Source organism: Theropithecus gelada, chromosome 11 (assembly GCF_003255815.1).
Source record: "Theropithecus gelada isolate Dixy chromosome 11, Tgel_1.0, whole genome shotgun sequence".
NCBI classification, from domain to species: Eukaryota; Metazoa; Chordata; class Mammalia; order Primates; family Cercopithecidae; genus Theropithecus; species Theropithecus gelada.
The window spans coordinates 54,309,232-54,332,915 of record NC_037679.1 but is presented as its reverse complement, the minus strand read 5'-3'; the positions used below and the strand labels follow the sequence as shown (position 1 = coordinate 54,332,915).

At 38.6% G+C, this 23,684-nt stretch overlaps 1 protein-coding gene across 4 annotated transcripts in view; it reads left to right on the top strand.

Moving 5' to 3' along the window:
- NR2C1 (nuclear receptor subfamily 2 group C member 1) overlaps window positions 1-23,684 on the top strand; it is a 51,252-nt gene that overhangs the window by 17,439 nt on the left and 10,129 nt on the right. For all 4 annotated transcript variants that reach the window (XM_025401800.1, XM_025401801.1, XM_025401803.1 and 1 more), the window contains exons 8-10: window positions 3,753-3,934; window positions 6,380-6,545; window positions 15,030-15,151. In XM_025401800.1, coding sequence (XP_025257585.1) covers window positions 3,753-3,934; window positions 6,380-6,545; window positions 15,030-15,151 — 470 coding nt within the window. The remainder of the gene's footprint in view (window positions 1-3,752; window positions 3,935-6,379; window positions 6,546-15,029; window positions 15,152-23,684) is intronic.

The window sequence follows — 23,684 nt, the reverse complement described above, 5'->3', positions numbered from 1 at the left end:
ACCTGTAATCCCAGCACTTTGGGAGGCCAAGGCACGTGGATCGCTTGAGGTCAGGAGTTCAAGACCAGCCTGACTAACATGGAGAAACCCCGTCTCCACTAAAAATAGAAAAATTAACTGGGTGTGGTGGCACATGCCTGTAATCCCAGCTACTCGGGAGGCTGAGGCAGGAGAATCGCTTGAACCCGGTAGGTGGAGGTTGTGGTGAGCCAAGATGGCACCACTGCACTCCAGCCTGGGCAACAAGAGTGAAATTCTGTCTCAAAAAAACCAAAAAAACAAAAAATCAGAAATGTTCCTAATTTCACTAGGATGATTACCACTTCAACATGAAAGCAACAAACACATACTCTTCCCTCATCTTGAAATACGAGTCCTCAGTAAAAGACATTTATAGGTGTAAAATTCTTAATATTTCTTTTATGTTCCCTTACAGATTTGTTAGTGCCAAAATACATGTTTTTTTTTTTTAAGTGCCAAAATACTTAACATATTTAAATATTTCAGGTAAAAGGAAATTCTTAGCTCACCTCCATCAAAATACTTACTTGAGTCAAGAGTAGGAATAGGACTGCAAGAGCTCTTCTATCATGTATCCAGGTCATCCAGTTCTCTTAGAGATTGGAGCAGCTCTACATTAGACCAAGGGTCTAAAGGAAAAACAGTTTGTTTATTTAAATTGAACATGAAGAATTTCTGTATTTCTCAGAAGCCCTTTGGGAGAACAAGAAACAAAAATTTCTCCTGAAAACTCATATCTGAAAACAGATTTTAGGAAGCCTACAATCAGGGTTTCTCTCAGCCTATGATCTGGGTTTTTTGTTTGTTTGGTTTTTAAACAGGGTCCCCTCTGTCACCCAAGTTGGGGGTGCGGTGGTGGCACAGTAATGGCTTGCCACAGCCTCATCCTCTCAGGCTCCAGTGATCCTCTCACCTCAGCCTCCCAAGAAGCGAGGGCTGCAGGCACATGCCATTGTGCCTGGCTAATTTTTCCTATTTTTGTAGAGACCAAGTCTCATTGTGTTACCCAGCTGGTCTCGAACTCCTGGGCTCAAGTGATCCTCCTACCTCGGCCTTCCACATTGCTGGGGTTATGTGCATGAGCCACTCTGCCTAGCCAGGATCTGATTTTATATAACTTATAAGATTATTTGTCCTACTTAGGCAAGATTCGTTATATATTTGTCACTTGCTGCTTTAAAGTACTCTAAATACTTAGGCTCCGAAATCAAATTTCATCTACCACTTACTAGCTATATAACATTAGGCAAGTTATTTGACCTGTTAGTGCCTCACTTTCTCATCTGTAAAATAAGAGTAATAAGAGTATCTATCTTACAGATTGGGCTTTAGCATGTAATTGCTAGGTGAGGCAGTGGCCTCTTGCCATATGTTTTGGAAAACTTCACTTAGCCCTGTCTACATGATTCAAGGTTAGAATGATAATTGGTTTTATTGACATATTAACTCCTTCAGGAAAGGAAGGGAACTAGATTTCGTTGACAGACTACTCTGCTCAGACACTGTGCTCTCTTGTATATCTCTGTATGAAATTGTTAGGACAACCTTATGGTAAGCTTCTCTGACAAATGACCCCAAAACTCTGAAGTCACAAGATGAAAGTTTTTTATGTTGACTAAGAATCTTTAGGGGCAAAAACTTAAGAATCCAGTTAGATGTGTTGCTAGAGAGAAGAGAATATATAAACTAAGTTTTAGGTGAATATTAAAGCATTTAAAAATTGTAACTAATGTACTTTTTATTCAAATATAAGAAAAATTCTTGGGGCACTGCTTACATTGTGGGCTTTTCTGGGCACAGTGGCTCAAGCCTGTATCCCAGCAACTCGGGAGGCTGAAGTTGAAGAGCTCCTTGAGGCTAGGAATTTGAGACCAACCTGGGAAACATAGCAAGACTCTGTCTCTAAAAACAAAAAAAAATTATCCAGACATGGTGTTACATACCTGTAGTCCCAGCTATTTGGGAGGCTGAGGCAGAGGATTACTTGAGCCTAGGAGTTCAAGGCTGCAGTGAGCTATGATCATGCCCCTGTACTCCAGTCTAGGCAACAGAGTGTCTCTAAAAAAAAAAAAGCATAGACTTTTGCAGTCAGCCAGTCCCACTTCTACTATTTGGGTCATTCTTCTGGTTGGCAATAGAGGAATGATGATTTCTATTTCACAGGGTTGTTATGGAGGTTAAATAAAATGCATGTATGGGTATTAATTATGTAAGAACCTAACTGGTAGGGTTTTCAGTAAATGATTTTTGGACCATAGATTAATTTGGGGAGGGCACAAAAATTGTTTTATTCTACTGATTCACCAAAATAAATCTCACAGAAACTGAATAATTGTTATAATAAATGAAACATCATGGGAACATATGTGTTATTTTAGGATTAAGAACACCAAGAAGGGCCGGGCGCGGTGGCTCACGCCTGTAGTCCCACACTTTGGGAGGCCAAGGCGGGTGGATCACGAGGTCAGGAGATCAAGACCATCCTGGCTAACACAGTGAAACCCCGTCTTTACTAAAAATGGAAAAAATTAGCCAGGCGTGGTGGCAGGCGCCTGTAGTCCCGGCTACTCGGGAGGCTGAGGCGGGAGAATGGCGTGAACCCGGGAAGCAGAGCTTGCAGTGAGCCAAGATAGCGCCACTGCACTCCAGCCTGGGCGACAGAGTGAGACTCTGTCTCAAAAAAAAGACAAATCGAAAGATCAGTATCTTACCTATATAGAGAGTTTTCAACTCCAGTAACGAAAAAGTGAAGAGAATAATGGGTAACTGATCTATTTCTTTTAATGTTTGTGTTTAACACAGTGCCTTTTAACACATTTAATTAACACAGTGTCTGGCAAAAGTTGGCATCTTAGGAAGTCTGTTCAACAATTCATTTGCCCTTTTTCCCCCCTTCACTAGTATTCTTTATATTCCATACAAGTTTATAGTTTGTATAGTAAGTTTTAGAAATTGTACTCAGGAGGCTGAGGCAGGGAGGATCACTTGAGGCCAGGAGTTCAAGACTAGCCTGGGCAACACAGCAAGACTCCATGTCTAAAAATGAAAAAACGAGCCAGGCATAGCAGTGCATACCTGCAGTCTCAGCTGCTCAGGAGGCCAAGGCAGGAGGATCACGTGAACCCAGAAATTTGAGGATGCAGTGAGCTATGGTCGTGCCACTGTACTCCAGTCTGGGTGACAAAGGGAGACCTTGTCTCTTAAAAAAAAAAGTAACATATACTGCCGGGCGCGGTGGCTCACACCTGTAATCCCAGCACTTTGGGAGGCCGAGGCGGGCAGATCACAAAGTCAGGAGATCGAGACCATCTTAGCCAACATGGTGAAACCCCATCTCTGCTAAAATATAAAAAATTAGCTGGGCGCGGTTGCATGTGCCTGTAATCCCAGCTACTTGGGAGGCTGAGGCAGGGGAATCGCTTGAACCCAGGAGGCGGAGGTTGCAGTGCGCTGAGATCATGCCATTGCACTCCAGCCTGGTGACAGAGCGAGACTCCATCTCAAAATATATATACACATATGTATAAACATTTCTTAAGAAATATACCTGATGTTTTTAAATTTGTATTTTCCTCAAGAAATTTCTGAAAGCTCAGAGCCCTTTAACTTTCCAGGTTTCATTTATCATGCTCTTCTTTTTTCTTGGCATATCATAATCTATAATTGGATATTTCAGATTGAAAAAAATACTGATACCAATTCACAGAATTTTAATACCCTTCTTTTTAAAGGCTGAATCATGTCAGGGAGATTTAAGTACATTGGCCAGTGTGGTTACATCATTAGCGAATCTTGGAAAAACTAAAGATCTTTCTCAAAATAGTAATGAAATGTCTATGATTGAAAGCTTAAGCAATGATGATACCTCTTTGTGTGAATTTCAAGAAATGCAGACCAACGGTGATGTTTCAAGGTAAGGTCTCTTTTGATTATCAATGTCCTTTTGTTTACATGCCTTTTAGTATTTCTTAAAACATTTTTATGTGCTATTTATAAAAGTTTCAGAAAACAAATACAGGTTGATTATCCCTTATCTGAAATGCTTTGTTCAGACCAGAAACATTTCAGATTTCAGATTTTGGAATGTTTGCATTACTCTGGGTACCATGCAGGCCTTTCTGACCTTTTCAAAAATATCTTTACACCACAAAGAAGAGAATATGCAAAAATCCACAGTGAGTAATGCACATAGATCTTGGCTCCTTATGGGGAATCAGGGGAACCTGCCATTGGCATGTCTGGCCTGTAGTGGGTGTGCTTGCTTGGGGGAATCTGGGCATGTGCAGAAAAGATTTATCTCAGCTGGGAGGGTCTTTTTTCCCTTTTGGACAGGGAATAAACTGTTATACACCTGCATTTTTACTGCAACCCATCATGAGAAGTCAGGTGTGAAATTTCCACTTGTGGCATCATGTTGGTGCTCAAAAAGTTTCTGATTTTAGAGCATTTTGGATTTTAGTATTAGGAATCCTTAACCTACATTTCTATTTTCACTTAGAAAAATAAAGGCATAGTAAGTTTTAACTGAAAACTTGCATTCAGTATGACAAGTCATATTCTAAATGACAAAATCAATAAATGAATATTAGAAGATTAAACATGTAGTCTTAAAACTTAGGAATTTTCTTCTTCTAAAGATGAAGATGTGTATGGAGAGTGAAACATTTGTCATTCTCAGCAATCATGTTGATCCTACTCCTCAATTTCTAGTGATGAAAATTAATGTAAAAGATTTAATCAACTACAGTTTTAAGTTACACTTGAAGAAAGTAGTATCAGAATTCTGTTTTTTATTCTGTAAATACTAATGCTTACGATATAGAAACAATTTATTCAGGCTTTTCCTACACTGAGTTTATCATTTAAAATATGAATAAGCTGAACACATTAGTGTATAGGAGGCTGAGGTGGGCAGATCACTTCAGCCTCGGATTTTGAGTCAACCAGCAACTAGACCCCATCTCTAAAGGAAAAAAAAGATACGATAAAAATACACTGAATTGGCCAGGCGTGCTGGCTCACGCCTGTAATCCTACCACTTTGGGAGGCCAAGGTGGGTGGATCACCTGAGTTCAGGAGTTTGAGACCAGCCTGGCCAACATGGTGAAACCCCATCTCTACTAAAAATGAAAAAAATTAGCTGGGTGTGGTGGTGCATGCCTGTAATCCCAGCTACTTGGGAGACTGAGGCAGGAGAATCGCTTGAACCCCGGAGGTAGAGGTTGCAGTGAGCTGAGATCATGCCACTATACTCTAGCCTGGGCGACAGAGCGAGACTCTTTCTCAAACAACAAAATATATATATTGAATAAACTACATTTAAGAGTCACAATAAGTAGTACTTGGTTGAACATGAGATTTCAAGAAACTCTAGGAGGCCTATTGAAAAATATGGGGAACTATTTTGAGTATTTAGTAACATTAGTTTGTTATTATTCTAATATCAAATTGTTACAGTTTAGATTTAGCTGTATGACCACACATTTTAAAATACTCTCTGCCCAGGTGCAGTAGCTCATGCCTGTAATCTCAGCACTTTGAGGGGCTCAGGTGGCATGATTGCTTGAGTCCAGGAGTTGGAGACCAGCCTGGGCAACATAGTGAGGCCCAGTTTCTACAGATAATTTAAAAGTTAGCTGAGCATGATGGTGCGCACATGTAGTCCCAGCTACTCGGGAGGTTGAGGTGGAAGGATCGCTTTCTTGAACCCAGGAGTTCAGGATTACAGTGAGCCATGATCATGCCACTGCACTCCAGCCTGGCTGACAGAGGGAGAACGTGTTTCAAAAATAAACATGAGTAAAGTAAAATGTTTTCTGAATTTTTAAATAAAATTTAAGACCTATTGTACTGTGCATAATAAAGTAAACATAAGTTTTTTTCCTTGTTCTAAGTAACTTTTGTATACAAAATAAATAGACTGATAGTCTTGTAGTATCAAAAATATAATGTTTTTTAAAAATAATTCGTTAACAAGAATTTTGTTTAATTGAGACAGGGTCTTGCTGTGTCAACCAGGCTGGAGTACAGTGGTGTTATCATAGCTCACTGCAGCCCTGCCCTCCTGGGCTCAAGCGATAAAAATATATAACTTTTAAAAGCATATTATTGTATGAAAATATGAAGATGTTTCTCCCCCTTAATTATACAAGATTTTAAAAAAGAGACTTTAGGCCAGGCATGTGGCTCACGCCTGTAATCCCAGCACTTTGGAAGGCTGAAGCGGACATATCACTTGAGTTCTAGACTAGCCTGACCAGTTTTTTTAGGCTTAAATCTTAATTCTAGAATCCTATGTAGAATTGTTATTTTATTGTGGTGTTTGGTCAAGCTCACAGCTTCTGATATCTTCATACAGGGCATTTGACACTCTTGCAAAAGCATTGAATCCAGGAGAGAGCACAGCCTGCCAGAGCTCAGTAGCAGGCATGGAAGGAAGTGTACACCTAATCACTGGAGATTCAAGCATAAATTACACCGAAAAAGAGGGACCACTTCTCAGCGATTCACATGTAGCTTTCAGGGTATTTCTATATGTTTTTTTAAACTTGCATGTTGTATTGCTTGATTTTGATCTACCTTTCAAAAATCAAAGTATGTTTGTTGTGCTTTTGAAGTCAGAAATATCCCTGATAGAATTTCAAAACAGCAGCTAAAACATACTCATCTGGGCCAGGCACAGTGGCTCACACCTGTAATCCCACCACTTTGGGAGGCCCAGGTGGGCAGATCACCTGAGGTCAGGAGTTCGAGACCAGCCTGACCAACATGGAGAAACCCTGTTTCTACTGAAAATACAAAAGTAGCCATGCGTGGTGGCGCATGCCTGTAATCCCAGCTACTCAGGAGGCTGAGGCAGGAGAATTGGTTGAACCTGGGAGGCAGAGGTTGCAGTGAACTGAGATCACGCCATTGCACTCCAGCCTGGGCAACAAGAGCGAAACTCTGTCTCGAAAAAGAAAAAAAAACTCATCTGCATATAGAAACAAAAATTTTTTAGGCTTTTCTCTGCTGTTGATTATCAAGATACTGAATAAGCTGGGCATGTTAGTGTGCATCTATGCAGGAGGCTAAAGCCTTATGTAGGTAAGATAATGGCTTAATAAAGCATCCTGTTATTAAGTCAGTTATAATAGCAGTTATTGGGTTTAAATCTATAAATGTTAGCTTTTATAACTTTTCAGCACATTTTATTAAACTTTTAAGTATTGGCATTCATGATGTGTTGAATGGACTGCTTTTGTTCAATGCCTAGCTACTACTATATTGTAAATCAGTAAGACCCAGATAGTTTGTTCTTACCATAGTAATTACAGAGAACTCCATTTGTTATGTATCACCTTAATTAGCTGGCTTCCAGCATTATTATAAGATACCAATTGGCCAGGTGCAGCTGCTCTCACCTGTCATCCCAGTACTTTGGGAGGCTAAGGCCAGAGGATTGCATGAGCCCAGGAGTTGGAGACTAGCCTGGGCAACATGCCAAGACCTCATCTCTATTATAAATAAAAATTACATAATAAAATTTAAAAAGATATACATGTAATATATTTTAACTTTTAGTTGTTAAGTTATACTTTTTAGCCATTTTGGAGAAGGTACATTTATAATTTATTTTGTTCCCATAAATAATTGTGGGTTTTGCCATTACTTTTAAGGCTGCAATTACTTTTTCACCAACCTAACTTTTTATGACAGAAACAATACATGCAGAATACTAGATATAATACATGTAGAAGACTAGAAAATCACTTTCTACCCTTTGATTTGTCATTCAAATAATGCTTGGACAGAGTTATAGCCATGCTCACTGTGGAGATCCTACATTAAGATCCTGTTGTTTTGACTCCTCCATTTTAACCACTCAGCTGTGGATACTGTTAGCAAGATGTATGCAAAGGGATTGAATGCATATAGATTTCACTTAGCAATATATAGTAGTCCTGGAATACCTGAGGGTGACTGCTCATTTTACTATAGATTATAAAATTCCATGGATTTTTTTAAGGAGAATATGTACAGCTATCAAATAAATATGTGTATCAGTAGAAATTATGAGTGCAAAGTAATATTTGTATTTAAAAAATTTGACTTGGTAGAAATAGCCGCAGAGAAACTCTTTGGCTTAAAATAGTGTAATTTGATGTAGTCAATAAAATATATCAGTGAAGGCTATTTTTATGTAAAATTTTACCAAAGATAATATACATGGAAAAAATTAGAAATGTTTTTTTCTACACTCTACAGGAAAATTTTTTATAAGTGCTATAAGAAAAAGTAATTGGAATAATATTCTAAAAAATTATGGTAAGATTTATGGACAAGGATGGAGCAAGGCAAAAGTTGATTTTTTCCCATTGTTCTTTCTTATTCTAGATAAAAGACATTCTTTTGTTTTCTTAGGTTTATGTTCTGCGTTGGATTTAAATGGGAGGAAGGAAGAAATGAGACAGATGTAGGAACAGGCCCCACTATGAGGGAAAAGGACAGAGTGCTCTTTAGAAAGTAGGGGTAGTTTACCTGTTTATTGTTGATGTTAGTCCTCAAAGTTTTTGATTCCTTGAAATGTTTTGGAGAGAAGAATTTGGCAAATTACAACTTTTTTTTCTTCCTAGGATTGGCTTTTGTCATTCCATCTTTGTCTTCCTAAGTATCCTCACAGTCAGCACTATAAATTTTCTTACTCTCCTGAAAAGGACCGCTTCACCTTTCTCGGAGTCTCACTTACAGCCTTGTGAAGTCAAATATTTTACTTTTCAGTGATTTCCCTGCTTAGCTCCTAGAGTCTGGTAATTTCATGGTTCTCACATTGAAGTTTTCTGGTCATGGGTTTCAAGACCCTACATCTGTAATCAAACAACTCAATCCTCTCTTACTTGCTGAGCTGAATAGCATTTTGTTCCCCTGTTGCATTTCTATGTACACTGTAGTTTGCAGCATATTTTCACGTACACTCTTTCCTTTGGGCCTCACCACATATGTTGAGGTTAGAATTTTTATTTTTTTTTTCTTTCTTTTTGAGATAGGGTCTCACTCTCACCCAGGCTGGAGTGCAGTGGCATAATCACAGCTCACTGCAGCCTTGACCTCCTGGGCTCAAGGGATCCTCCTGCTTCAGCCTTTCATGTTGCTGAGACCATAGGCATGTGCTACCATACCCAGCTAATTTAAAAAATTTTTTAGTAGAGATGGGATCTCACTTTGTTGCCCAGACTTGTCTCATACTCCTGGCCTCAGGCGATCCTCTCACCTCAGCCTCCCAAAGTGCTGGGATTACAAGCATGACCCACCACCATACCTGGCAGGGTTAGAATTTTTATTCTCATTTGATGGATGAAGAAAGAGATGTAGAGATTTTTAGTGTCTTGTTCAAAGCAATCTTGATAGTAAGGAGAAGTAGTCTAATAATGAAACTTGAAGTTTTGATTTTGAAAAATCAAGGGCAATAGTAATATTTGAGATTTTTATTGGCCAGGCGTGGTGGCTCATGCCTGTAATCCTAGCACTTCTGGAGGCCTACGCGGGCAGATCACCTGAGGTTAGGAGTTGGAGACCAGCCTGGCCAACATGACGAAACCCCGTATTTACTAAAAATACAAAAATTAGCCAGGCGCAGTGGTGCATGCTCATAACCCCAGCTACTCAGGAGGCTGAGGCAGAAGAATTGCTTGAACCCGGGAGGCGGAGGTTGCAGTGAGCCAAGATTGCATCGCTGCATTCCAGCCTAAGTGACAGAACGAGACTCCATCTTTAAAAAAAAAAAAAAAGAAAAAGATTTTTATTAAGCTTCATAATTTTTGGTATGATTTCATGTACTTTGTTTCACTTGATTCTTAAAATCTCCTTAGAAGAATAATCATGGTAGATCATATTCCCATTTTAGATATTGTATATATACAACAGAAGTGAGGTGGTTTTGGAAATTGCATATACTTATTTCTAAAATTTTATTATCTTCATATTAGAATCAGTCTTTCTGGTCACCCATGTTTGCAACTTTAGAGGAAGTTATTCTCCCTAAGCCTCACTCCATAACTGAATTTTAACCATTCTATTGCTTGAATTTTCTCCCTCCCTTTTCATTTCCTTCACCATATTTTAGGCCTTTTAAAATTCCTTTCTTGATTTGTTACCCTAATATATTTGCTTCCAGTCTTTCTTTTCCATCTTGTCCTGTGTGCTGGTACCAGCGTTACATTTGTTAAAAATCAAATTATGTCACTCCACTACTTACCATCCTTCAGTAGCTTCCCATTGCCCATGTTATGAAATTAAGTCCAGTCTCTATAACTTGACCTTTTAGGGCCCTCCACATTCTGACCCAGCTGCCCATCATTTCTCACACATGCCATTAGCTCTCTTAGCCCTTTCTATAGCTCATTCATTCAGTTTTTATTTTATTCTTCCACTGAGACAGTAGCACTTACTGCTTCCCAGTGAACTCTAAGTAAATAGTTACTGAATAAATATGTAATCTAGGGTCATACTGGTAATTAGGCGAAGTGATTAACGAAAAGTCAGGAGCAGAATCCAGATCTCCTGACTCAAATGCTTTTTTTATATTTGTGTGGAGATGGGGTTTCACTGTGTTGCTCAGGGTGGTCTCAAACTCCTGGCCACAAGCAATGATCTTCCCACCTCAGCCTCCCAAAGTGCTGGGATTATAGGCCTGAGCCACTGTGCTTGTGCTCAGCCTCCAAGGATTTTTTTTTTTTTTTTTTTAAGACCAGCTCTGTAGCCCGGGCTGGAGTGCAGTGGCGTGATCTCGACTCACTGCAGCCTCTGCCTCCCAGACTCAAGCCATCCTCCCACCTCAGCCTCCTGAGTAGGTGGGACTACAGGCATGCACCACCACTCCCAGCTGATTTTTGTATTTTTTTTTTTTTTAATACAGACGAGGTTTCATCATGTTGCCCATGCTGGGCTCTATGTTACTCACGAGCTCCAATGATCCGCCCACCTCGGCCTCCCAAAGTGCTGGGATTATAAGCTTAAACCATCACACCCGGCCATGCAGTGATTTTTCAAAAGCTATGTCAGCGGAGCGCGGTGGGTCACACCTGTAATCCCAGCACTTTGGGAGGCTGAGGCGGGTGGATCACAAGGTCAGGAGTTCAAGACCTGACCAACATGGTGAAACCCCGTCTCTACTAAAAATACAAAAAAAAAAAATTGGCTGGGCGTGGTGGCGGGCACCTGTATTCCCAGGTGGCGGGCACCTGTATACTCAGGAGGCTCAGGCAGGAGAATCGCTTGAACCTGGGAGGCAGAGGTTTCAGTGAGCCAAGATAGCACCACTGTACTCCAACCTGGGTGACAGTGAGACTCCATCTCCAGAAAAAAAAAGCTATATCATGCAGGCTGTTATAAGATTTCAGTACAGAAACTGCTAGAAAGATATGTAGAGGCATCTAATAACTTGTAAAATAGATTGGTCAGGTTTAGTTCTTGTCAAGGCTCTTTAAAAATTCAGCTCAATATATTGAACTTTTCTAATTTGAAAAATGTGTATAATTCGATTTATAAACCTAAAGATCTACAGGCATTTTGGGGAAGCTCACTCTCTCTATATGTAGGAATAAATCTTTGTCTTTTCAGTCTCAAAGACTTGTTAAATGGACTATTGTTTCTTCAGCCAGCGTTAGCTTTCTGATTCAGAATACTAGAGTTTTATTGAGCATGTAAAACAGATAGATTATGACACATTTTCTCTCTATAAGTTAACATGGTGTGTGTAGTAATATTTTAAATAATGAGTCCCTTTAGTGTGTGTTGTAAACTATTTACATTTTATGATTAAAGCAGCAGAAAGTTTTCAGAGTTACCACCACTGTTGTGTAAAGCAAAACCATTGTATCCAGTGTTTACACATTACAAGTATTAATATTTAAGTGCAATTTTAAACTATTTTGCAAAGGATTTTTGTTTTGTTTCGTTTTCTTTTTTGAGACAGAGTCTTGCTCTGTCTCCCAGGCTGGAGTACAGTGGCATAATCTTGGCCCAGTGCACCCCTGGGTTCCAGCTATTCTCGGCACTTCAGCCTCCCGAGTAGCTGGGATTACAGGCGCACACCACCATGCCCGGCTAATTTTTTGTATTTTTAGTAGAGATCTGGTTTTACCTTGTTGGCAGGCTGGTCTTGAACTCCTGACCTCAAGCGATCTGCCTGCCCTGGTCTCCCAAAGTGCTGGGATTACAGGCCTGAGCCACCATGCCCATCCCTACAAAGGACTTTTTTGTTGTTGTTTTGCATCTTAGTTGCCCCTTCCCCCATAACTAGTAAGTTTTGGTAATTCCCTTAGTTTTTCAGACTTTCTTTTTACTCACCTTGGGTAATTCTGAAAAGATATGATATATTGTGTTTTTTAAGATGTGGTCTTGCTCTGTTACCCAGGCTGGAGTTCAGTGGCACAATCCTGGCTCACTGCAGCTGCTACCTCCTGGGCTCAAGGGATCCTTCTGCCTCAGTCTGCTAAGTAACTGGGATTATAGGTGCACACCACCATGCCCAGCTAATTTTTTTATTTTTAGAGATGAGGTCTCACTGTGTTTCCCAGGTTGGTCTCAAAATTCCTAGGTTCAAGCGGCTCTTCCACCTCAGCCTCCCGAGCTGCTGGGATACAGGTGTGAGCCATCACACCTGGCTAAATTTTTAATTTCTTTTTTTTTTTTTTTTTGTAGATATGGGTCTTGTTATGTTGCCCAGCTGGTCTTGAACTACCGGCTTCAATCAATCCTCTCACCATGGCCTCCCAAAGTGCTGGAATTACAGGCATGAGCCACTGCGCCCAGCCAAGAATTGTCTTAAATAATTGTATTTTAACTTACTGCTGTGATAAACCTTTCTCAAACATTCTTAAATATGTAAAAAATTTTCTTCTCACTTGCAGAATTTCAACTATTAATTGTCCTTTTCTTTTATTACTTGGTACCAAAATAGGTAAACCATTCTTGGCTAATAATGAACAAAGGCAGGATTTTTTTTTACATTTTTATCTAACTTTTCTTTGTTTCAAACCTCAAGCCTAAATTTTAGATAGAAGATACCTTTGAGGGGCCAGGTGCAGTATTTTAGCTAGAAGATACCTTTGAGGGGCCAAGTGCGGTGGCTCACACCTGTAATCCCAGCACTTTAGGAGGCTGAGGCAGGCTGATCACCTGAGGTCAGGAGTTTGAGACGAGCCTGGCCAACGTGGTAAAACCCTGTCTCTACTAAAAATACAAAAAAATTAGCTGGGTTGGTGGCACACGCTTGTAGTCCCAGCTACTGGGGAGGCTGAGAAAAGACACTCACTTGAACCCTGGCAGACAGCTGAGATCACACCACTGCACTCCAGCCTGGGTGACAGAGCGAGACTTCATCTCAAAAAAAAAAAAAAAAAGATACCTTTGAGAATCTGATGAAAGCTATAATAGTCATTCCCTAGAAAAATGAATGTGGGCACATCTACCTACCCCACCCAGAGGTAGCCACTGTTAACTATGTGACGTGTTTCCTTCTGTACTTTTTAGGTATACATAAATATGTGCTCTTTAACATAAATTGGGTCATCTATTTAATACATACTGTTTTACAGTTTTTTCTACTTAGATGTCTGTGAGATTTTTTGTATGCCATTACATCTCAGTTTATCTTTCCAATTTTAATGCCCACATATGTTCTATAACATGGATTATTCTTTTCTCTAGAGATAGAAATGTGGGTTGTTGCCAGCATTTAATTTCATTGTTAGATGTAGAGCTGCAATGGACATCCTTACACATGCTTTTTTGTGCATGTATGCAAGTATTTTGCTGGAACAGAGATTTAGAAGTGGTACTGCATGTACTTTAACAATTTTGGTAGATAGTAGACTAATTGTTCTCCAAATTACCCCATGCTCGGTAGTGTGTACCCAGTTTTCTGTATCCTCACTATACTTGATACTATTGATCATTTTAGTAATTACAAAGTAGAAAAATTTTCAACAGTGGTCAGACATTTTAAAGAACTGGATCAGCAGTATAAACTGATCACTTGCTATTAGTATGTCTACAGGCATACTTGTAATTTTTAAAATATATTTTTTTAAATTAGGTACCAGTTTGGGTTTTTTTGGGTTTTTGTTTGTTTGTTTGTTTTGAGATGGAGTCTCACTCTCACCCAGGCTGGAGTGCAGTGGCACGATTTCGGCTCACTGCAACCTCCACCTCCCTGGTTCAAGTGATTCCCCTGCCTCAGCCTCCTGAGTAGCTGGGACTACTCACCACGCATGGCTAAATTTTTTTTGGTATCTTAGTAAAGATGAGGTTTCAACATGTTGGCCAGGATGAGCTTGATCTCTCGACATTGTGATCCGCCCGCCTCCGCCTCCCAAAGTGCTGGGATTACAGGCACGAGCCACCATGCCCGGCCTGCCAGTTTTTTTTAAATAGGGAGGTTTCACACAGAATGTGCTCTTTGAAAAACTGAAAGAGCTGGCAGTGCTGAGCCCACAATTCAATATGTTTTCACTGCACTGAATTCAATTCACAGCTGTACCCTTTATCCAGGAAAAATATGCTCTTCCCAGTTGGTACAAGCAAGCCTGTTGCACTCCTTACTCTCCTGGTCTTGTAAGCATTTTAATTTGTTAACCCCTTACCCTAAATGAAAGAAACATTTAGCAGACAGGATTTTTCCTTAAACTGAATTTGTTGTATGCTATCATTAATAGAGAGAAAGAAGGAAAAGAAACACATTGTTAGACCAAGACAGGAAGTAACATAACCAGATAATGTCATAGTTGATATTTATTGAGGTTCTGCTTGTCTGAATATTGGCTTGTCAGAAACTATGGGCTACTTATTTATCCTAAGCCCTGTTAGCTGTAAATTCTAGTGACTTGGATTATTTCAAGATTAGCTTTTTTCATGAATATATTAGCTCTCATTTGATGTGTTATGTTTACATTCAACTTTTTCAAAGAAATGATAATTTAGAACTTTTCAGTCATAAGATAATTTACCTAAATCCCTGTTCATACTAGCTCACCATGCCTTCTCCTATGCCTGAGTACCTGAATGTGCACTACATTGGGGAGTCTGCCTCCAGACTGCTGTTCTTATCAATGCACTGGGCACTTTCGATTCCTTCTTTCCAGGCGCTAGGGTGAGTGTTTTGAAATCTTGACTATAAATGTGATTTTGTAGCACAAATGTACATTAAACAAAACTTTTACTTTGGGAAGATTTGCATTAAAGGATAAAACAGTATAACATAGCTTCAAGTTGGGTCATTCATATGACAAATCATGGCAGCTAACTAGTATTTTCTTTGTATTTATGTGGAAGAGTATCCATATTTTGTAGTTTGACTAAGTTAAGAATTTGGATGGAACAGAATCAGTAGAATTGATAGATTATGGCCAGCATTTGTAACAGGCCTTTCATTGGCTCATAGATAGAGAGACTGTAAGACTGCCCTAGGTTCTTGTTTTTCTCTCATCACTACTATTTCAGTGTTCATCCCAGGCATGTTACTAAAGGGCTGAATTTTGCCTACAGTGGTTATGTTAAAAGTATAATTGTTTTCCAATCATGCGGTTCAAAGAAAAAAAAAGAAAATGTAAACCCCCATAGTACCACTACAGTGACTTAGAGGGTTAGTCTTACCACTCAAGAGTACATCTGAAGCTGGGCATGATAACTAACACCTGCAATCTCAGCATTTTGGGGGGTCAAGGCAGGAGGATGGCTTGAGGCCAGGAGTTTAAGACCAGCTTGGGCAACAGAGCGAGAAACAAAATGTTTTAATTAGCTGGGCATGGCGATGCACACTGGTAGTTCCAGCTACTATAGAGGCTAAGGGGGGGCCAATCACTTGAGCCCAGAAGTTCAAGGCTGAAGTAAGCCATTATCACATGGCTTACTGCACTCCAGCATGGGACGAAGCTAGACCCTGTCTCTTAAAAAGAAAAAAAAGAGTATATCTATATTCTGTTCTGAAGAAATCAGATGAGCTAGAAAATGGCCTACTGTAAGAAACTCAAGCTTTACCTAAAGTTTGCCAAATTTATTTAAATTGTTTTAAAATAACTGGTGTGTTTAAAGGCAAAACAATGGAAAAAGTTAAGCCCATAGTTAGAAAGTTTTTATTCAAAGTTAGAAAGTTTTTATTCAACTCCTAGGACCCTACTCACCAATATGATTTTGTAAACAATTCGCTTTCACATCCTGTATACCTGTTCTTCTGTTTACCAAGTGGGAATAATAATTGCCCACCCCTTATCCTTAGAGACTATTTTGAATATAACAAACATGTGAACATGATTGTAAAAGGCATACAGAGAATTGAATAAAGGTATATTTAACATTATAATTTTGTTTATTAATCAGCATTATACTATGCATTAAATCATGCTCAAGATATTATAGTTACATAGACTAAAAGCTTGATTTAGAATGGTTAACCTTTAAAATGATGGTCAGTCCTTTTTTAACATTCAACTTTCAGAATTTCTCTAGTTTTGTGGGGGTTTTTTTGTTTAAGAGATGAGTTCTTCCTCTGTCATTGAGACTGATCTGGAACTCCTGGGCTCAAGTGATCCTCCTGCTTTAGCCTCCCATACAGGCGTGCACCACCTCGCCCAATGTTCAGTGTGTTTGTTTGTAGAAAAAAGGTAATGTAAATTTGCATATTGGCAGTTGATTTTTTTATTTAGTTGGGAGTCTTTTTTCTGCTTTGTAATTACTGAAATGATCAATAGTATCAATTATAGTGAGGATACAGAAAACCAAGTACACACTACCGAGGGTGAGGTAATCTGGAGAACAATTAGTCTATTATATACCAAAATTTTTAAAATAAGTACTTATACTGGAGTGCAGTAGCATGATCTCGGCTCACTGCAATCTCCACCTCTCAGGTTCAAGCAATTCTTATGCCTCAGCCTCCTGAGTAGCTGGGACTACAGTTGTGCACCACCAAGCCTAGCTAATTTTTGTATTTTTAGTAGAGATAGGATTTCGCCATGTTGGCCAGGCAGGTCTCAAACTTCTGACCTCAAGTGATCTGCTCACTTCGGCCTCCCAGAGTGCTGGTGTTATAGGTGTGAGCCACTGTGCCTGGCCAGCAATTAATTTTAAAATATTAAGTGTAGTTCACTCATCTTGTAACTCACATTTATATGTCTAAAAAGTAACCTGGTGACATTTTTCATAATAAGCTATCAGTTATAATAAAACAACAAAAGGGAGGAATTTTGGGGAGTGGTTTGAACTCGTTGAATTATTTACACCACCATTGATCTTAAGTACTTCTATTAAATTGAGTATAATTATCCTATGGAAATAACGCAGATGTTGAAGAAACCAAAAATAAGGCTTCAGGAAGTGTCTGTTTATGAAATAAGTCATTTTTATAGTGGTAGCCACATTTTCCTGTGATCTGTATTGAGAATCAGTTTCAATGTAACAACGACAAGATTGTTTGTAATTAGAATAACTTGATCTAGCAATCAAGGCCATTATGCAGAGTCTTATTTTTTATCCCCGTCTAGATGATTCATAGATCTTATTTATGTGTTGACTTAATCATACGGATATAATGATGGAAAAATTCTGTTATATGGAAATAAAAGCTATTCTAAAAGTAGAAACTGGCATTAGGTTGCATTTTTATCTAAAAATATAAAAGTTGGTGACAAAATTCTAATTTTACAGAGAGAAACAGATAAGCAACATTAATCATTTTCCAAAATCAAGATTGCTTTGATCACTTACTTTAATTCAAGGCAACAGTAACTTAAATAATTTTACTCAACAGTGCATGGTTAACAGCTTTGTATTTTACAAGGCTTCTGTATTTTACAAAGGTATTGATTTTCTGTTTTAAGATTTGTAGTTTCAGTACTTAGAGTAATTCAGTTGTGGTTTTAAGTTTTCCCTGCAAAATTTAGGTTAAGTGAATAGTGGTAGATTCCACTGTGGGGTAGTGGAGAGTACTTGTCATGATTTGCCTGGAGTAAGTATGGCAGCAGTCATCTCTACCTAGATCCTTACAATATAACCAAAAGCTCCAAGCCACCACCATTTACCACAGGCAACTTTATTTATTGAATAATGTAATCAGTAGCCTTCCATTAAATGCTAAGCCAGAAAGCTGAATCTTTTACCACTGAAAGATAATGTAATGTTTCCTGTAACTTTGTGGTTTTGAAACCTGTAATTTTTTGGGTTCATTGCAGTATCACTGATACTTTTCCCTGAGGACTGGTGCCTTCAGTATTACCAGATATAAGTGGCTCAAAAGTTATATTCCTTTATGAAAGTAAATAGTATAAACAATTATATAACCTCTAATTGTGAGTCCTATATACGTATTTTAATGAATATTAACAATGTAGGCCAGGCGCAGTGGCTCATACCTATTATCTCAGCACTTCGGGAGGCCAAAGCAGGCAGATCACTTGAGGCCAGGAATTCAAGACCAGCCTGGCCAACATGGCAAAACCCTGTCTCTACTAAAAACTCAAAAATTAGCCAGGCATGGTGGCAGCCGCCTGTAATCCCAGCTACGTGGGAGGCTGAGGCAGAAGAATCACTTGAATCCAGGAGATGGAGGTTGTAGTGAGCTGAGATCATGCCACTGCACTCCAGCCTGGGTGACAGAGGGAGACTTCACCTCAAAAAAAAAAAACAAAAAAGTAAACCCACAATATAGTGTAGTAGTTAGAGAAAAATACCTGTACCTATTTGTAAAAGAAATTAACATATTTAGTGTTTTGCAAGTTAATGCTTTTTTAAAAACTAGAGATGGAGGTCTCACTATGTAGTCCAGGCTGACCTCGAACCCCTTGCCTCAAGCGATTCTCCCAACTCTGCTTCCCAAAGTACTGGGATTACAGGCATGAACCATCATATCCGGCCTTTTTTTTTTTCTTCTAGATGCCTTAGTGATAAACTTAACTACAGTCTCTACTCAGCTTTTTTTGCTTCTTAAAGGAAAGATGTTTTGAACATAAAGTACAACAGTCATTTATTTTCCTAACAGGAAAAACTGGTAGCAAACATGCCCTTAACATCCCAAAATATTAACGTTAAATGGAGGAGTCTCTACTGAGAAATTTGACTTTTGCATTTTACTTGCTAAATTGTGTAAGGAGGTATAAAGGAGCAAAAAGATTCAAATTCTGTTTTTATGCATCTGCTGGCTTTTGTGTCTTTGGACCAAGTAACCTAAATGAGGCTCAGTGTCTGTAAATTAGGAGCAGAAATGCTTGATTATGAACTACATCAAATAGGTGAGATAATGAATGTAAATGTATCTAAGCCATTGCCTACTGCTAAGTAGATAATAAAAGGTAATTTTTCTTCATTCCTTAAAGACCATCTTTTTAGAGTAGCCTTGCTGTTTTTCTTTCCTGACATAATTGAACTTTTAAAAAAATTTTTTATTTTTATTATTATTAATATTTTATTTTTTTATTATTTTTATTTTTTAATTTATTTTTTATGTTTTTTGTTTTTTTTTTGAGATGGAGTCTCGCTCTGTCCCCCAGGCTGGAGTGCAATGGCCTGATCTCAGCTCACTGCAAGCTCTGCCTCTCAGGTTCACACCATTCTCCTGCCTCAGCCTCCCGAATAGCTGGGACTACAGGAGCCCACCACCACACCCGGCTGATTTTTTGTATTTTTAGTAGAGACAGGGTTTCACCATGTTTGCCAGGATGGTCTCGATCTCTTGACCTCATGATCCACCCACCTCGGCCTCCCAAAGTGCTGTGGGATTACAGGCGTGAGCCACCGTGCCTGGCCTCATAATTGAACTTTTTAAAAACATAACTAGCTATACCATCAGGGTTTTTGGTTTGGGGTTTGGATAAATGTAAATAGGTATCTTTCTGTAGTTGGTTTCTACAGTCCTTTCACTTTTCTTTTAGAAACACAATAATCTGGTAGGTTATTTCTCATCTGCCACTTGTGTCTTTTTTCCTTAGTAATAATTTTGGTATTCTTATCCTTTGCACTTATACTCCTTTTTTTCTGAGCTTCTCCAACAATGCCAAGGTATTTTCTTATTACAAGATGCATAGCATAAGCCAGCTCTGATTTTTCTCCATTTATTTTTCCTTTCCTGTGTGTACTAGTAAACTACTTTGGTTAGCTGTTTCCTCCTTAAAACTTTAGAATCAGTTAAAAGTGAAACTGAATTTACTCTAACTTCCGTCATGTTAGTTTCTAACTTTTTTTTTAATGTTTAAAGTAATAATTGAAGTATAGGATTATAAAGTAAAACCTCACTCACCAGAGGTAACTAACCCCACTATTAACGGTTTGGTGTCCTACTAGAATTTTTCCGTGAGATATTTATTAGACAATTAAATACATACACATATTTACACATCCTATTCTTTGCCTTGCTTTTTACACTCATAGACTTCTTCCTATGTTAGTACGTGTAAATTTACCCCATTTGTTCTCATGGCTTCTATTATAGTATTCCAGTTTATACACTTATTCATTCCTTATTAGTAGACATTTGGATTGTTGCCAGTTTTGTTATTATATCCAGTACTACAATGTGCATTTTGTGGCATTGTATATGTATTTTTGCCCACTTTTGTTAGTATAGTCATGTTAGTATAGGCATGCGTTGCTCATTTAACGATGGCTATGTAATCTGAGAAATGCATCATTAGGCAGTTTTGTCATTGTGAACATCATAGAGTGTACTTACACAAACCTACTACACATCAGGCTATATGCTATAGCCTAGTGCTCCTAGGCTACAAACCTAGGACAAACCTGCATAGTGTGTTACTGTTCTCAATACCATATGCAGTTGTAACACAATAGTAAATATTTGTGTATCTAAATATAGAGAAGTTTCCATAAAAATATGGTATTTTATTGTATATGTGGTACATTGTTGACTAAAATGTGCTATGCATGACTGTATTTCTATAAAATAGTTTCTTAGAGGTGAAATTGCTGGGTCAAGAAGGTGTACATTTTAACTTTTGGTGGGTACTTCCAAATTGTTCTCTGAAAAGATGTTGATCCAGTTTATGCTCACGTCAGCAGTGTATGAGGATCAGTGCTTATTTCCTCACCTCTTCCTCAATTCTGGATTTTATCCATCTTTAATGAAAATACTATCCTTTATTTTTATCTCCTTTGATTTTGTTTAAGATCGATATTTTTAACCCTTTTCTATATGAAGATTATAAAATACTGGTTTTCTTTGCATTTAAACTGTACTTGCAAATGATAGGCAGTGTCTCATGGCAAGTGATCCTTCTCGGATACTGAATGGAAAAGAGATCAGCCTGAAGTTAAAATGTCATATTAATAATTCTCAGAAAAAAACTTGCTGTGACTAAGTCGACAGTATTAGCATTTCTTTCAAGTATGTTCAATTATTTAATAAAATGTAATGTCATAAAGGCTGTAATTCTTAACAAATGATTTCTGTTAAACACACTGATTATCCTAATTTTAAAGCTTTATTAAGGAGAAAAATAAAGAAGTACCATTCATTAGGTTGGACATGTTTCCTATCAGAATGTTCTTACCAACTTAAATCTCTCCAGAGATTTAAGGAAAGAAATCTTATAGCTTCATCATCTTATTTATAATAAAGTCTGTAGGTTTGGTTTAAAGATTGTTTAATTATAAAAGGCCTATGCCCACAGCTCTTCTCTGTCTTTTCAAAGTTCTCACTTCTGCCTGTTCTGTACTCCCTAAGATCAGAAATCATTTGCAGAATTCTGTGTACCATGTACTGCACTGGTCGCTGAGATCTAGAAATGCACAGGGAGTCTCCGCCTTCAGTGAGGATGCGTGTATGCATGACACTGAAGGGGGAATGATTAACTATGTTGAGAGAGGAATAATGTTCCTTCTAGAAAGTGAACGCTGAGCTGTATTTTAAGGGATCAGTAAGTATTAGCCAGGAAAACAAGACTAGGAAGGGACCTTCCAAGACAATAGGATAGTATTTAGTAATTCACTCAACAGTTTTTATTGAATACTTATTGTATGCTTGTTCTCACCTTAGCACATTTGCTCTTGTTCTCCCTGGGATACTATTCCCCTAGATCTTTCTGGTTTTTGGTTTTTTTGTTTAACTCTACCATCTTTCTCCACTCAAATGTCACCACCTCAGAAATGCCTTCTCTAACCACCTTACCTGAACCTTCCCATTTTCTAATATACATACTTTATAGTAATGCAGAATTTTTATTACCTAAAGTTAATGTATATTATTCATATATATGTATATTATTTATATAAAATATTTGAAATTATATATTTGTTATTTCTCCTCTTTTTCATGAAGGCAAACTTAATCTCTTAATTGCTATTTCTCTAGTACCTGGCATATACTTTCTCAAATTTTTTTTTGTTTTTGAGACAGAGTCTTCCTGTGCCAGGTTAGAGACTGGAGTGCAGTGTCTCTTCACAGATGCAATCATGGCGTGCTACCCCTTCAAACTCCTGGCCTCAAGCAATCCTCCCACCTCAACCCTCATGAGTAGCTGGGACTACAGGCATGTGCCACAGCACCCAGCTAATTCTCTTTTTTTTTTTTTTTTTTGAGATAGGGTCGGTCTCTGTCACCCAAGCTAGAGTGCAGTGGTGTGATCACAGCTCACCAAAGCCTCGACTTCCCCAGGCTTAGGTGATCCTCCCACCTCAGCCTGTGTGAGTAGCTGGGACTACAGGTGTGCACGTCCACACCCAGCTAATTTTTGTATTTTTTATAGAGATAGGGTTTCGCCATGTTGCCCAGGCTGGTCTGCAACTCCTGGGCTCAAGTGATGCATCTGCCTCAGCCTCCCAAAGTGCTGGGATTACAGGTGTGAGCTACTGCACCCAGCCCCAGCTAATTCTTACATTTCACCTCTTAATAACTCTGAGCAAGATATAGGACGTATAGTGTCTCTGCATTTTATATCATTAGACAACCTGAAACCTGGAAAGTTTATTTGCCTAATTTCAAATGGATAAGTAGGTTTAAACCATGATGCTTTGACTCCTGTTTAATACTTTTTCTACTCTCTTATGCTGCTGAGATAACTTACTTAGAAATTCAGGAAAGAACTTTTGACCTTTCTAATCTCTTGTTATTCATAGTAAAATCCTGGATATCTCATTTATAGGGATTCTATTATCTCATCTGAAACATACAGTGAACCATTTTTCTCCTAAAATTGGTTGCTTGCCTACTATAAAATAATTCTGAGGCTGGGAGCAGTGGCTCATGCCTGTAATCCCAGCACTTTGGGAGGCCAAGGCAGGCAGATCACCTGAGGTCAGGAGTTCAAGACCAGCCTGGTCAATGTGACAAAACCCTGTCTCTACTAAAAATACAAAAAATAGCCGCATGTGGTGGTGCACACCTGTAATCCCAGCTACTGGGGAGGCTGAGGGAGGAGAATCGCTTGAACCCAAGGAGGCAGAGGTTGCAGTGAGTGGAGATCACGCCATTGCACTCCAGCCTGGGTGACAGAGCAAGACTCTGTCTCAAAACAGTAAAATAATTTGAATTGCCCTTTCTTTTAAAAGGTATTTACCTCTATCCAAAGCAAAAATTTTTTTAATATATGCTTTTGCTTTTTTTTAAGAACAATCTTTATTCCATTTTTATGAAATGTGAAGTTAAAGCCCCAACTCTTTTTTTTTTTTTTTTTTTTTTT